Consider the following 17,021-nt stretch of genomic DNA (forward strand, 5'->3'; position numbering starts at 1 on the left):
GCATTAGGAGATATACCTAATGTAAATGATGAGTTAATGGGTGCAGCACACCAACATGGCACATGTATACATATGTAACAAACCTGTACGTTGTGCACATGTACCCTAGAACATAAAGTATAATAAAAAAAAAGAAATACAAGTCAAACAATAAAAAAAACCCTGATAATACTGCATGATGCATATAGAATTCTTAACAAACATATCTTTTTTAAAAAGGAAAAGAAATAAGAAATGACTTTCATAAAATATTTTTGTTATTTATATGCCTGGTATCTAAAATACTTATGCATTCTTTCAATTGTCAACAGAATATTACATGTAAGACAAAGATGCCAAGGATATTCGTTAGGTAAAATGCAAGTCTCTTCATTAAATGATATTAAGAAACTGTACATCCATATGCAGAAAAATGAAACTAGACCCCATCACCATACACAAACATCAACTCAAAATATATTAAAGACTTTGATGTAAAACTTGAAACTATGAAAATACTAGAAGAAAAAAATAGGAGAAATACTTAAGGACATTGGTCTGGGCAAAGATTTTATGGAGAATACCTCAAAAGCACAGGCTACAAAAGCGAAAATATATAAACAGAATTACATGAAACTAAAAAGTTTCTGCACAGTAAATGAGACAATCAACAGGCTGAAGATACAACCTACAGAATGGGAGAAAAACACTGCAAATGATTCATCCAACAAGAGATTAATATCCAGGATATAAAAAGAACTTAAACAACTCAACAGTAACAATCAAAATAATTCAATGAATAAATGAACAAATGAGCTGAATAGACAACCCTCAGAAAAGATATACAAATGGCCACCAGGTATATAAAAAATGTTTATCATCACTAATCATCAGGGGAAATGCAAATCAAACCACATTGAGATCATCTCAGCCCAGTTAAAATGGTCATCATCCAAAAGACAAAAAGTAACAAATGTTGGTGAGAACATAGAGAATGAGGAACTTTTACACAATGTTGGTGGGCATGGAAATTAATATAGCCATTATGGAAAACAGTATGGAAGGTTCTCAAAAACCTAAAAATAGGCTGGGGATTGTGGCTAATACCACTTTAGGAGGTCAAGGTGGGAGGATTGCTTGAGCCTAGGCGTTCAAGACCAGCCTGGACAATGTAGCAAGACCCCATCTCTATAGATTTTTTTTCTAAATTAGCCAAGCATGGTGGTTGTGAGTCTGTAATTCCAACCACTCAGGCAGCTGAGGTGGGAGGATCACCAGAGCCCAGGGAGGTCCAGGCTGCAGTGAGCCATAATTGCACCACTGCACCCCAGCCTGGGTGACAGACTGAGATTCTGTCTCACAAAAAAACAAACAAACAAACAAAAACTTAAAAATAGAACTAACATATGATCCAGCTATCCTATTGCTTGGTGTATATCCAAAGGAAAGGAAATCAGTATGTTCAAGAGATATCTGCACTTCCAAGTTTATGGCAGCAGCACTTGTCACAACAGCCAAGATACAAAATCAGCTTAAGTGTTCATTTAGCAGATAAGGCAAATGTGGTAATGATATCGCTTGGCTGTGTCCCCACCCAAATCTCATCTGGAATTGTAGCTCCCATAATCCCCACATGTTATGGGAGGGACCCTGTGGGAGGTAACTGAATCATGGTGACAAGTTTTTCCTGTGCTGTTCTCATGATAGTGAATAAGTCTCATGAGATCTGATGGTTTTATAAAAATATTGTTCCCCTGCACACACTCCCTTGCCTGCTGCCATGTAAGACATGCCTTTGCTCCTCCTTCACCTTCCACCATGATTGTGAGGCCTCCCCAGCCATGTGCAACTGTCAGTCCATGAAACAAACCTCTTTTTCTTTATAAATTACCCAGGCTTGGGTATTTCTTCATAGCAGTGTGAAAATGGACTAACACAGGTATATATACAACATGGAATACTACGTAGCCATAAAAAAGAACAATATTTGGTTACTTACAGCAACATGGATGAGGTTGTAGGACATTATTTTATGTGAAATAAGCCAAGCACACAAAGATAAATACTAAATGTTCTCATTAATATGTGGAAGCTAAAAAAATTGATCTCATAGAAGGAGAGAGTAGAATAGTGGTCACTAGAGGTGGGGAAGGGTAGGGGTAGGGGAGTATAGGAAGAAGTTGGTTAATGGATACAAAGGTACATCCAGATAGGAGGAGTAAGTTTTAGTGTTCTATGGCACTACAAGATGACTGTAATTAACAACAATTTCTGGATATTCTCAAATAACGAGAAGATTGGATTTTGAATGTTCCCAACACATAGAAATGATACATACTTGGGGTGATTAATACACTACTCTGATTTGATTATTACACTGTATAATGTATCAAAATATCACACTGTTCCCTATACATACATAAAATTATGTATGAATTAAAAATAATAAAAGTAAAAAAAAAATAAAAAAGAAACAACCAGTCAAAATATTTCTGTTATTTGCAAAGACATACTTCATATGACTCACCATTTCCACTTTTCAGAATGTATCCTAAGAACATATGGGAAACTTGTGCCTCATTGTGTTGGAAAGGAATAACTAAGTAGGCTTGAATTGCTTAAACCTTGCACATTTCCAAGAAGGGTCTGTTTCATGACTGGCCACTGGTCAGCTCCTGAGAGCTGGGCTCTTAAACGTTCTAACTCACAAAAGCATTTTGCATGCCCAAGGTCCTGAGCCATACTGCATCAATTTGCCTAGTTTACACATAGAAAAGGTGCTGTGTGTATGTGTGACTGATCCATAAGAAAAACCCTGGACAGCCAGGCTCAGATGTTTTTCTTTCAACGGCAAAATCTGTTCATGTTTTCACACATCATTGCTGGAAACATGAAGTATATTTTGTGTGATTCCACTGAGAGAGGACTTTTGGAAACTTATGCCTGGTTTCATTTGAACTTTGCCCCATGAGCTTTTTCCCTTTGGTGATTTTACTCTGTATCCTTTCACTGAAATACATAATAATCATAAATATAGCAACTTCTAAGTCCTATGAGCCCTTCTAGGGAAATCATCAAGCCTGAGAATAGTCTTGAAAACCCCTAACAAAATATGATTTTGCAAAATAAATTTATTAAATTCATTGTGCTTCATTGTTTCATGATAGTGAAACACTGAAAGCAACCTAAATGAACAGGAGACAAGCAGTTCTACAAATTATGGTTAATCAATATGCAGTTATTATAACATCATTAAAAAGAATCTTTTCACATATTTATCATGATACTGGAAAATTATTAGGATATAACGTTAACTGTAAAAGCAGTATACAGAACTATACATAAAGAATAATTGAGGTATGAAAAAAATCATACCCATATAGAGAAAAGACTGGAAGGAAATATACCGATACATGTTATTAGTATCTCATGATAAACTGTGAGGCTTTGAGATATTTTTGTTTCATTTTTTTCTGCACCTTTCATGTTCTTTTCTTAGAACAAATTATTATCCTTTTTATTCAATTATCTTTACATATTTTATAGCAAAAATTGAAATATGTCTGGAAAAATCCTGACAATAAAAACAAAATTTAAAAATGAAAGTTCTTTTTCCTCATTACAACTTTTCCTCCAACTGAACTCCAATTGAACCTCCATTGATAACAGCTCTTGACTATTTAAATGATATTTTCCAACTTTTTCTATAAATTTACAAAAAGGCATACATAAAATGATTTATTTTATATCAGTTTTACAAAAATGAGATTATGTTCTATAGCTTTCTACCTTTAATGACATCTTATGGACATCTTTCCATGTAATTCATGTAGATCTATCTCATTTTTTAGTAACTACATAAGCATTTATTAAATGGCTATATCATAACTTGTTTATATATTTCCATATTGACAGATATTTAGATTGTTTCCAACTTTTTTAGCATTATAACCAATGCTGCATAGAAAGTTCCTGCACATGTATCATTGTTGCTTGAACAAGGATTTTTTGAGAGGGTCCTAGAAGTAGAAATACTGCCTTACTTGTCATATAAATTTAAATTTTCATAGTTATTGGCCAATTGTTCTCAAAATAATGTACCAATTTATATTCCCACTAACACTACAAGACTGTGTACCACATTCTTACTAACCCTGGATGTAATAAATGTTTTTAAAGGTTTATAATCCAGTATTAAAAAGACTGTATCTCCTTTTAAAAAGGGAACGTGTTTAGTTATTAGTAAATTTGAATATCTTTTCATATGTTTATAGCCATTGACCACTTTGTATTTATAGTGTGTAAGATATACATTCATACCTTTACCTATTTTCCAAATTAAGTTGTTTTTCGCTTATGATTTTCAGGGGTTGTTTAAATTGCATGTATATTAACACTTCGTTGCAGCATTTTCTATCAGTTTATCATCTTTCTCAACTCTATGATGTCTTTCATTGTACAAAGTTTTAAATTTTTATGTAATTGTATGCAATTTTGTCATTTAAAAATGTTTCTAGGTTTTATGTCATACTACAAAAGGCTTTCCCTATCCCCAAATTTTAAACTTTCTAATTATATCATTGTCAGAAAACAACTAAGACACATAATTAAAGAATTGTCAATTATGTTGTTCAATACAACTTTTAAACTTTACAGAACTAAAGTCTTTAACATTTGTGCTAGGAAATAAGTTTCTCTCTCCTGATGCAGTGGCAGGTTCTTTTTTTCCTTGAGTATGTTTCTTCTTTTACCTTTAGCCAAGAAGCGCCAAGCCTAGTTTTGTCATGCTTTTCTCTCTTCTGTTACTCGGAGTTTTATCTCTATAATCCTGTGCCCTTAACTGCAAACTATACTGGATCTTTTCCAAAATGAAAAAATGAGTAAATGACAAATAAATTAGAAAATGATTAAACAATAATAAATACAAAGTAATTAATCATCAATAAAACTTATTATATTTAAATTAAACTTTTTTCAGGTCATTCTTTTCTTAATCCATCGTACTGTGAACTCCTGATCTTCTAGAATTAACTGGAGTCCAGATAATAAGATTATAGGCCTCTTACTCTCACTCTAACTACTAGGTTACAAATCCGTTTACTTACTTACAAGTCCCTCAAGGGTGAAGGCTGTTTTTTTTGTTTTGTTTTTTAATTAGACTTTATGTTCTAGGGTACATGTGCACAATGTGCAGGCTTGTTACATATGTATATATGTGCCATGTTGGTGTGCTGCACCCATTAACTCACCATTTACATTGTGTATATCTCCTAATGCTATCCCTCCCTCCTCCCTGCACCCCACAACAGGCCTTGGTGTGTGATGTCCCCCTTCCTGTGTCCAAGTGATCTCATTGTTCAATTCCCACCTATGAGTGAGAACATACGGTGTTTGGTTTTCTGTTCTTGCAATAGTTTGCTGAGAATGATGGTTTCCAGCTGCATCCATGTCCCTACAAAGGACACGAACTCATCCTTTTTTATGGCTGCATAGTATTCCATGGTATATATGTGCCACATTTTCTTAATCCAGTCTGTCACTGATAGTCATTTGGGTTGGTTCCAAGTCTTTGCTATTGTGAATAGTGCCGCAATAAACGTACATGTGCATGTGTCTTTATAGTAGCATGATTTACTATCCTTTGGGTATATACCCAGTAATGGAATGGCTGGGTCACACGGTATTTCTAGGTCTAGATCCTTGAGGAATCGCCACACTGTTTTCCACAATGGTTGAACTAGTTTACAGTCCCACCAACAGTGTAAAAGTGTTTCTATTTCTCCACAACCTCTCCAGCACCTGTTGTTTCCTGACTTTTTAATGATTGCCACTCTAACTGGTGTGAGATGGTATCTCATTGTGGTTTTGATTTGCATTTCTCTGATGGCCAGTGATGACGAGCATTTTTTCATGTGTCTGTTGGTTGTATAAATGAAACTGAATCCCTTCCTTACTCCTTATACAAAAATTAATTCAAGATGGATTAGAGACTTAAATGTTAGACCTAAAACCATAAAAACCCTAGAAGAAAACCTAAGCAATAGCATTCAGGACATAGGCATGGGCAAGGACTTCATGACTAAAACGCCAAAAGCAATGGCAACAAAAGCCAAAATTGACAAACGGGATCTAATTAAACTAAAGAGCTTCTGCACAGCAAAAGAAACTACCGTCCGAGTGAACAGGCAACCTACAGAATGGGAGAAAACTTTTGCAATCTACTCATCTGACAAAGGGCTAATATCCAGAACCTACAAAGAACTCAAACAAATTTACAAGAAAAAAACAACCCCATCAAAAAGTGGACAAAGGCTGTTCTAATTATCTTTGAATCCAAGTCACTTGTGCCTTAAAGCAAGCACTCATGTGTTTGTTCAATGACTGAACCAGAAAAGAATCACTCACCAAAAACTCACATCAGAAATCTAGGTTAAAGGAAACAGCCCAAGTACTTCCAGGGTATGTTCTATTGTAGGTACACGTTGAGTGGACAGCAGCGGGTGACGTTAATTGAGCAGGTGATGCTGACATGCAAGAGCTCAGCCATCATCAGCTTAGAGCCACCAAGGGAAGGAAGCAAAGTATCACAGCTGAGAAATGTTGCCAACAAGGGTTAAAACAACAAGAGTTTGTGTTATCTCAGTAATTAAAATAACTCAAACATCTCGCAGTCCCAAGAAATCCAGTTATTTGGGATTTAACTACAATCTGCATGCCTACCTTCAGCTTTTTAATTAGCTTGATAACAGAACACGGCAATGTGAAAACTGGATCTCATTTTGAAAACTGGACTTTATTTAAAACCAATGGGATACATGCAAAGCTAAAATCCTGGAATAAAATTTACCTTTTAGCAGCAATGATTTTGAAATGCAAGGAGGCCTTAGATGTTAGAGTTGGATGAAACTGAGAAGAGAAAGTCCTGGTCACATTTAAAATGAGCTTCTGCTTTGTTTTCCCAACTACGTCCTGCCTTGACAACTCAATTCCATTTTCTCTGGGTTTTTAGGCAATGTGTGTGGCCTCCCATCTGAGCTGGGAAACAAAATGAAGGCCTCTTCCTCATGGATCTTAGTCTCCTGATAATGAAAAAAGAAGGACAAGACATATTCTAAACCAGTGAGCCCTACGACCTCAACCATCTCATGAGGTCAGCAGGACCGAGGCTGATGCAGGTGGTCACCTGTGAGCTCAGCTCAAAGGCTGGGAAAGGCAGAGCCACCAGCGGTTGCTGGACACCTGCGATGTTACCAGGGAGCCACAGCTGAGGGTCTGCCCAGTGGTTGGCACGGGGTTCTTTGCTGTGCAAACAAATCTTTGTTCTAAAACATCCTAGTACCTCCCCGCTGAGTCAATGATGCAAAAATGTATACAAAGTTTTACGCCTTTTGAAAATAAAAAACGGAGGCTTAAGACACCATTGAAATTAGTTTCTCGGCAGATTTGGGCCAAGACTCAGGAACTGTCCACGGTGTGTCTCACTGGCTCTCCAGTGGCTGGGGCTGTCCCTCACTGTGGGCCCTGGAGGAGGAGACCACAGGGTTAACAACAGTGGAGAGAGGAAACTAGGAGAGAGGTGTGCTGGGGGTGGCTGTGAGCTGCCTCCACCAGGCAGGCTCTGTGATTTGCTATCAGTGTCTAAGAAGAAACCTTCTCCGAACAGTTCCACAAGAGACTAGGAACCGGCAGGTTCTCGGGGTACCTGCTGGAGCCCATACTAACAGAAAGGCAAAGGGCACGTCTCTCACTTATCTTAAATATCTGGTTTGTCTTGTTGCTTCATTATGTGGCCATGTGCCACAAGACACAGGGACTTTCTGAGTACTCATTGTGGCAAGTGCTCTCAAGTCACTAGGGGAATCGCAACTTTCATTCATTCGGCAGGTGTTTGTGGAGAGCCTGCTTTGTGCTGGGCAAACCCTGGTACCTCCCCGCTGAGTCAATGATGCAAAAATGTATACAAAGTTTTATGCCTTTATATACATTTGTGCTAAGGATTTGGGGATGAGTACAACAGCCACGACTGCACATATGGGGCAGAGAGACATTAGCCAATCTCAGACATCATTAGACAACTAAACTCGTGAGCAGAGCTACAAGGGGAAGAGCCCTGAACAGGCAACATTTAGGTCAAGACCTGAAGGAGAGACAGGTGTCACCAGAGTAAGGACAGGAAGAGGGAACAGGTTGTATGGGAGGGAATGGGTGTCAGAGATGTTCCTAGCAGAGGCACTTACAGGAAGGGAAAGCAAGATGCAGCCTGTTTTCAGGGAACTCCCAACTTAAAGGGAACATGAGCTACCTTTTAACCGGTAAGTAAATATTTATGGGTTTCTGGACAAAGGAAGGAAAAATAATCACTTAGAGAAAGGCGCCGAAAGTATTACAGGGGCTTTTCACTTTGCACTTTTTCTCCCCTAACTTTGGAATTGTACAGGCATCTCTATTGGAGGTATGTGGAACCACAGGTAAATTCTTTATTGGAACAGGGTTTGCCTCTGCACTAGTGAATGCAGGTTTCTGAGTTGTTTTCAGTCTTTTTCTACTTCAAAGAGTGCTGCAATGAATCGCTCCATGCACTGTATTCTTGTCAGTCTACCTTTGGGAAAGACTGCTCGGGGTGAGACTATTATGTCAAAGAATAAATGCACGTATGATTTTGTTAGATACTGCCAAACTCCTCTTCCTAGTTGTACCATTTTGTATTCTCACCAAAAACGTATGAGAATGCCTGTTTGCTTGCAGCCTCACAAATAAAATATGTTGTCAAACTTGTGGATTTTTGCCAGTATAACTGGTAGGGTGTTGGAATCTAGTGTAGTTTCACTTTGCGTTTTCTTATCAGTGAGGCCGATTATTATCCCTTCATATGGCTAAGAGCCCTTTGCCTATCTTTTTCTATTCAAATTCCTAACCCATTTTTCTACAAGTGGCTCACAAAGTGTAATTCCTAGTCTACGGGCACCGCCTGGGAATTTGTTAGAAATGCAAATTCTCAAGCCCCAAACCAAACCTAGTGAACCAATAACCCTGGGGATAGGGCCCAGTAATCTGTGTTTTTACCAGCCCTGCAGGTGACACGGATACACTAAAGCTTGAGAAACACTGGGCTATGGGGTTGATTCAACCACAGAGTTTTAACTTACCGTAGGGCTGTCTAATTATTTTATAATTAAACCAAGGCCAACCTGTTAACAAATTGTAGCTGCAAGATTCAAATGCCATGTGATATCCATTCGTTCATTTGTTGATTCAATAATTAACACATAGATGTTGAACACCTGCTGTGAGCCAGTCACTGTGGCAGGCAAGGAGGATGCTGTGTTAAAACAGACACGGTCACCTCCCCCCGAGGAAGAACAAAAACTAAATGAGCCAATTTAAGTCCTAACAAAGGGAACTGCAAGGTGCTGCTAGAGCAAGAGGTTCCAGTTACTCTAGTGGCCAGGGAGATGCAAAGTGAAGTAACTTTGCTATAACACTTTACTCCCATCAAGCGGACCACAATTCTAGACCTCTTCCCAGCAGGGATATGGGTGGAGCCTCTCTGAAAGGCAATCTATCCATATCTATTAATGCATCGAACAAAGCAATACCACTCCAGGGAACTGATCCCACAGAAACAATGCCACCCACTCAAGGCTGTTTATTGCAGCATTGTTTGTTGTAGCAAATACTGGTTGCAAAATGAATGCCAACTAGTGAAGGAATCACTGAATACATCATGGCATATCCACAGCATGCTGCCATGGAAAAGAATGAGCCCTACCATGGCCAAGGGTATTTCTGTGACCTACACTGCGTAAGGAAAGCAACATGTAGAAAAACTGATATAATGCAGTCTCATTTAAAAATACCTATAAAACTCATATGTTTACATATGTATATACATTGATATGATGATCCCTTGATACAAGCATAGGAAAAATATGGAGGGATAAACACTGATATGGATGAGCCATCTATGGGGAATTAGGGCTCAACGTTCATTCTATCATCCTGAGAAATGTGCCTTCTATAGTGCAGAAAAAGAAAAGCTAGGAACAAGATACACAAACATCCTTGCAGGCAAAGAGATGCACTTGTGGGAGGGATGGGAGGAGAAGCACAGCAGGGGCCACCCTGGTGCTGCCTGGGCACTTTCTGCTGACAAGCACCTGTGCTAGTTACACCTTTGAATCAGCTGAATTCTGCAGGTCCAGTCACTAGCTTTGTGCGTATGCACAGGTGGGGCACGGGGATCAGTTTTGCTGGACTGAACCCTGCAGTCCAGTCTAGAGCCAACCCTACCATGGGAGCCATGGATCCATCCCTGGATCCTAGCTTTGGAGATGTGAGCCTAGAGCCAGCAGAGGCATGGAGCTCCCGGACTGTTGCAGAGACAGCACTTCTCTCCGGGGCTGTGGGGCTCATTTCTGGAGGCGCAGCCTGGAGCTTGCTCCCACAGTCCTTGCAATGATATTGTGAGCACCCGCTTCCCTGAGCCAAATGCCAGTTTGCTTAAAATAGTTGGTTCTTGTTTTCTGAAACGGAAACTGTGTGATTCAAAGGGTTACCAGTCATGGGAAGAGTGAGAGGCAGTTATGAGAATTTAAACATGAATACATGAAAGTGCCTTAAGAGCAGTGGTATTACGAACTATCATTTCATCAATCATCCCTTCTAAATAGCTGATGTACACAGGGGCTTTCAAAAGACTTTTTATTAATGCAGAAAGGGCACTCCACCAGGGAGCCTCTCCAAGGCACAAAGTCTTACCAGCGGGTGTGGAAGTGGATTTTGGCGCTGGAAGTAAACTCCTGCGGGGTGCTGCCACACTGGAGGACGCTGGAGGGGCCACCCGGCCGGCCCCCTTGGGTGTGTCCTTAGAAGGCAGAGATGCCTTCAGAACTGGCTGTTCTTCATTCCCAAAGGTTGCACCTGTGGGGAGGCAGACAGCGCGTTAATTATAACTTCATGAAAAATGGATGGAGCCCTCACCATTTGCATTTGCCAACCAATCCTACTGCCGTCATCTGCTTTAGAACTTGACCTGATTCTTAGTGAGTGACCTTGAATAGTATTTTTCTGGAACCCTATGTGGAGAAGAACTCCCGTTAGTCACTGCATAAATATCTGTCACACAAATCCTGTGCACCAAAAGGGGCTCCACGAAAACGAGCAGCCTGCACGCATGCACACACACAGACACACATAAACGCACACACACACACAGAGTTTGCTTATGTGTAAATGTATATGTATATAATAAACACTTACTTGATAACTCAGAGAATGAACAGCCTTTCATTTTTGAAACACAGCGTGAGTGACGCAGGAGAAGTGACAAGAGGAATATACACGGTACCATGAGCCCAGGAATTTTATTCAAAGCTCCCTGAAACCCCACTCGTCTGACCCCCAGAAGAGGAGGCTCGGGATGAAGGTAGACGGGTAGGGAGAATGGGGACAGAGAATCTCTCTGAAACTCAAGCAAGCTTTCTGTTTGAAAAGCTGAGGCCTCACCAAACTGGGAGGACCCTGAATTAGAGCCTAGTACTTCCAAGGTAGAAGACATTTATTGATAATTGCAGTCTACCAGTCAATTTAGAAAGAGCCTCTTTATCATCCACTGCTCTGAGACTCCGAGGATATGGCATACTGGGACTGTGTTTGTGTCAAATTTAAATATGCAGAGTTGTTTGGCTTAAACTTTTCTTCTATATCTTTCTAAACCTTGTGGTTAATATATTTTCAATCTCTTAAAGACAATGACATGGGTAAGTCTTTCTAATATACTTCTGAGTACACCTGTGAGGCTAATCTATTAATTTAGAGAGGCTGAATGCACAGAGATGACCGCTTGTTTGGAATAAAACAGTCCAGTGGTAGGAATATTATCATCTACCATGAAAAATAAGCCATGACAGGTGGAAGAAGTATATGACATTTTAGCAAAGGATTAAATTTTTGTTTTTATCCTTTTCAAAGGTTAGTCTAAACATTTTGTTTAGATAAGGCCTGCATAAAAATGATAACATTATTAAAATGGCTTTAGTGTTCATAACATCCAGGCATTTTATTCAACCATTTAGAGTAAGAGATTGTTGCTTTTCTCCCTCTTAACACCCGAAATTCTGTTTAAAATTGTGGACATTTCTGTTGTTTCTAAAGAAAAGCATATTTAGGAAGAAATCAAAGAATGTACTATTTCTTAAAACAAGACCTATGCCCTATAGTTCTTTTAAGGTGTTGTGCAAGGTTTTTAAAATAGTTCTGCATAGGACTAAGAGAATGTATTTGACCTACGCAAAGAAAACAAATGCAAACTCCACTGAAAGGATCTGCATTGTATCTTGGGTGTCAGATAAAAAATAATGCAGATAAAAAGTGTGTTTGATGCAAACCTAGCCAGGAAAAGCAACACCATGAACTTGCAAAAACAGTGAGCCTCAGCTTCTGAATTATCCAGTGGATGCACCCATCCAGTGCTAGAACTCAGGGAATCTCTCAGGGGTTGAATGATATTTCACACGGGGCATGGCTCAACCATTAGAAATACTTCACGAGTAATTATCTAATGTCTAGCCTCCTGCTGACATACTGCCAGAATAATCTGTTCACTGAAATGTGTAGCAGAAGCTGAATTGAGCACAAAACCTCTAACACAGAGTCTTTTATTTAACAATTTATGAAAATTTCTTAAGAAGAGAAATATTTTGTATCATCTGTAGAGTTCAAATGCACTTGTATCAAATCCTCTTGCATCTGGCATCATTCTCTTACATGAAATTTATTATTCTGTGAACATGTCAATTTAGAGATTTGGCTGCTCTCCAGGCTGGGAAGTAATTCATCTGTTTGAAGTACAAGTATCAGGGAACTATATATTTCCCTCTGAGGGAGGGCTTGAATTACCAAAACATAAAATAATATAAAACACAATTCTTATCTATTACTGTGGGAGACAGCTGGCAATAAACAGTTCCACTCTTTGAAAACCGGCTTAAGTTGGCTGGTAATTAAAGATGCATTATTCAGTAAAGGAAAAGTACTCTGAATTTGGAAATGGCTGTTGAATTCTATAAATGCTCCATGTACTTCACAATAATGCTGACAACATTAAACCACTGCCTGGTAAGAGGAAGAAAACAACTGGAAATAAACTGCTTGTGTGAGCCAGAAAAATGTTCTGGAGAATTCAGCCAGTGGAAATGGTTCGTGTGGCTAATTCAGTCTTTTCATTCCCAATGAATCTGAACCGACTCCAGCCTGAACAACCCAGGAAATCTACCTACCCTTCCGCTTGACCACAGTGCAGCAGAAACACCAGCAAAGGTGGTTTGTGGTGCAGATCTGGGAGCGAGATGGCTAGGGTTTGAATACCACCTCCTCTACCTATCGCCTCTCTTGCATCACAGTTTCTTCATTCATAAGCGGGGATAATGATAATCCACCTCACAGAGCTGTTGTCAGAATTAAAGGAGCTAATGGTAGGGCATTTTTTTTAAAGTTAATGTAAGAGTTGATATGAAAAAATACTTAGTATCTGATACCTAGTATGCTCTATGTGTTAGTTATTAATGTACATACTAATTTTAAGTTCTAGGGCAAAGTCATTACAACAAATCAGTTTTTCACGGGAAAACCACTTGAAAAGTATTCCACGATTAATATCAGATGGGCTGCTCGACGTGAGAAGAAAGAAAAGGATTGAGGTAAATCTGATAATACCTGAAGGATGAAAGACTAAAGAGAAGAGAATATGATTGTCTTAAAAACGGATGATAAACAATTTCAGACGTAGAAAAAGGTGAGGATAATAACACTATTGACCATCAAGCTTAGGAAGTATTAAACATCATCAATTCCATTGACAGTGAAAAACTGCTGGGATATAGGGAAATTTGCTCAAGTTTCCTGGATATTCAAAATTGCTTTCCAAATTGCTTGTTACAATTCACATTAACCAGAGGTAGTAAGTGTAGCATCACTGGATTTTAATTTTGGCAACTGGTTTAATTTTATTAACTGGTTTTAATTTAGACGTTTCTGACAGGTGGCGAGATTCGAGATTTTTTTCACATAGTTACTGGCTACTGAAGTTTTTCCCTTCCGTAGGATGCCCATTCATAACTTTTGCCCATAATTGAGGTGGTTAGCCTTACTTCTTTAAGTAGTCTGGACACAATCTTTATTGGATTCTATATTGGGTATCAGTATATTGGATAGTGATATATATCAAATACTCTCCCAGTCTTTGGCTTGTCTTCACACTTATGGTGCCTTTATTCAGAACTTTCTCATTTTAATGCAATTGATTTTCATCAGTCTTTCCCTTCTGATTTGTACTTTGCCTGTCTTAGACTTTCAATCTCTCTCCTGAAATCATAAAGATGCTCTTCTATGTGCTGTTTGAAAAGTTTTAAAGTTCTATTTTCACATTTACAACATCAATCCACCTAGAATGGTACATGGGGAAGAGACTGAATTTGTTGGTGTTATTTTCTACACAGCAGCCCGCTGTCCCAGGCCTTTATATTAAATAGTCTAACTTCCTTGCATTATCTGCCGAGCCAGCTGTTATATGCCAAGTTTCCATCCAAACATGATTTACTGGGGCAGACCCACAAACAATCCCACAATTTCAGTACTTAACATAGCAAAAGTTTAATTTGTGATCATGAATCATCTTTTGCAGGTGCTCTGGACGGCCTGCTGCCTTGCGTGCTCTCCTTGGGAGAATTCAGGGATCAAAGCTCTCTTCATCTTGAGCTTTTGCCCTACTCTGGATCTCCTGAGAACTTAACATTCAGCTGGTAGACAGAGGAAAATGAACTGTTCACAGGAAGGTTTCATGGGCCATGCCTGGAAGTGGCATGTATCACTTCTGCTTTCAGTCTACTGGCTGGAACTTAGTCACAAGAGCCAGCAAGGGAGGCTGGGAAATGTAGTTTAGTTTATATCCAGGGGAAAAGGAAGTGGTGTGATGAACAAATATTCACTGTATGCCACGTGAGGCTCTATTTCTGAGTTCTCTATTCCACTTCATCGGTCTATTTGTCTATCACCATGCCAATACTATACCGCATTTATTCACTACAATGTAAGATCAGTCCTGGTATACTAAACCTGTGTAAGACAAATATCACAACCTTGAACTTTTACTTTAAAAACTGTCTTAACCATCTTTGGCCCTTTAGTTTTGCATATAAGTTCCAGAATCAGCTTGTTAAGTTCCATGAAAAATGTTAACATTTTCAATGGACACAATTAAGTCTTCTTTTCCCAACTGCAACTTAATTGAAAGAAGAGCAAGCACAGACATAAAATCAGCAAACACGCTGAGTAATAATTATACCCTAGGACCATGTCACATGATAGAGATACAAAGAAGGCTTAGTATCACGAAAAAATAAACATCAAAACAAGTGGCTCCAAAGAGGGGCAGCACTCCTCCACTGGGGATCAACATTTATGAGGATATTTTGGACTGAGGCAATGCTGTAGTCAGTGGGTGGGGTTGTCAGAAGTTAGTGGGTGGGCTCTGTTTAGAAGACATGCAGAAATGTAAGAGACCACAGAGAACAGAGGTTAATAACTGGCAGTTAAAGGGTATGAAGTAGACAGAAAAGGTATTTCCAGTAAACAATCATACGTCATTGAAAGAATTTCCTTATACTATTCTTTTTTTTTCTTATTTATTTATTTATTTATTTATTTTGAGACGGAGTCTCCCTCTGTTCACCAGGCTGGAGTGCAGTGGCACAGTCTTGGCTCACTGCAACCTCTGCCTCCTGGGTTCCAGTGATTTTCCTGCCTCAACCTCCCGAGTAGCTGGGACTACAGGCACCCACCACCATGGCCTGGCTAATTTTTGTATTTTTAGTAGAGATGGGGTTTCACCATGTTGGCCAGGCTGGTCTTGAACTCCTGACCTCAGGTGATCCACCCGCCTCGGCCTCCCAAAGTGCTGGGATTACAGGCATGAGCCACTGTGCCCAGCCCCCTATACTATTCTTAAATATTGAGCTGATTGGTGGCCAGCTCATTCTCCTTAATTCCCTTCCTGTACCCATGCCAGTGGGACCCTCTGCTTCCATTATACTGTTTTCCCCAAAGGATGAAGGTATTCCACTGCTTATAGGAACTAAAGGACTACAGCCTCTTGCTTCACTGCTGAACAGAGATCATCTTCTGTACATCTCTGAATCATCACATCATCAACTTACCATTTGGAAGGCAAGATCTCCTTCATTAGAGTAAAATAAAAGGTATATATATATATATTACTGAAAAATTGCAAGGTTATATATTCCATATGATTACAGAATCCAGCTGGGTCCAGTTCAATACATAAACCAAATCTCTCTATAATTTTCTCATTAAACTCTTAAGACAAACATGCTCTTTCAGCATCAAATCCGTGGGGACGGCGATCTTCTTATTCTCCCTCCAGGGATAGTTCCTACAGTTCATTCCTCACAGTGTGTAGACACCCTGAGCTGATCAATTGCATCCATCAAAATCTCATGGACTTGAACTCCTACCTCACACCATAATTTGTTTTAAATTAGCAAAACCTGATTCAAAATAGATCTTAGATCTAAATGTAAGAGCTAAAAATATACAACTCTTAGGAGAAAACATAGGTGTAAATATGAATGATCTTGGATTAAGCAATGGTTTCTTAGAATGTGACATCTAAAGCTCTAACAAGTTGAGAAGAAGACACATATCCCACTCCTAAGTACATACCCAAAAGAAAAGAAATCAGTGTATTGAAGAGATCTCTGCATCCCATGCTTGTTGCAGCACTACTCACAACTGCCAAAATTTGGAAGCAACCTAAGTGCTGATCAGTAGGTGAAGGGATAAAGAACATGTGGTACATCTATACAATGGAGAACTATTCAGCCATAAAAAAGAATGGGGGGCCCTGTCATTTGCAATAACAGAGATGAAGCTGGAGGTCATTATATTAAGTGAAGTAAGCCAGACACAGAAAGACAAATTTCCCATGTTCTCACTTATCTATGGGAGCTAAAAATTAAAACAACTGA

General features: G+C 39.1%; 1 protein-coding gene across 1 annotated transcript in view; it reads right to left on the reverse strand.

The window, feature by feature from the left end:
- Positions 1-17,021, reverse strand: part of MTUS2 (microtubule associated tumor suppressor candidate 2) — a 655,860-nt gene that overhangs the window by 193,364 nt on the left and 445,475 nt on the right. Inside the window, exon 6 of the mRNA XM_011946935.1 lies at positions 10,738-10,899. Coding sequence (XP_011802325.1) covers positions 10,738-10,899 — 162 coding nt within the window. The remainder of the gene's footprint in view (positions 1-10,737; positions 10,900-17,021) is intronic.

The sequence above is a fragment of the Colobus angolensis genome, unplaced genomic scaffold, assembly GCF_000951035.1.
Source record: "Colobus angolensis palliatus isolate OR3802 unplaced genomic scaffold, Cang.pa_1.0 Scaffold255, whole genome shotgun sequence".
Taxonomy (NCBI): domain Eukaryota; kingdom Metazoa; phylum Chordata; class Mammalia; order Primates; family Cercopithecidae; genus Colobus; species Colobus angolensis.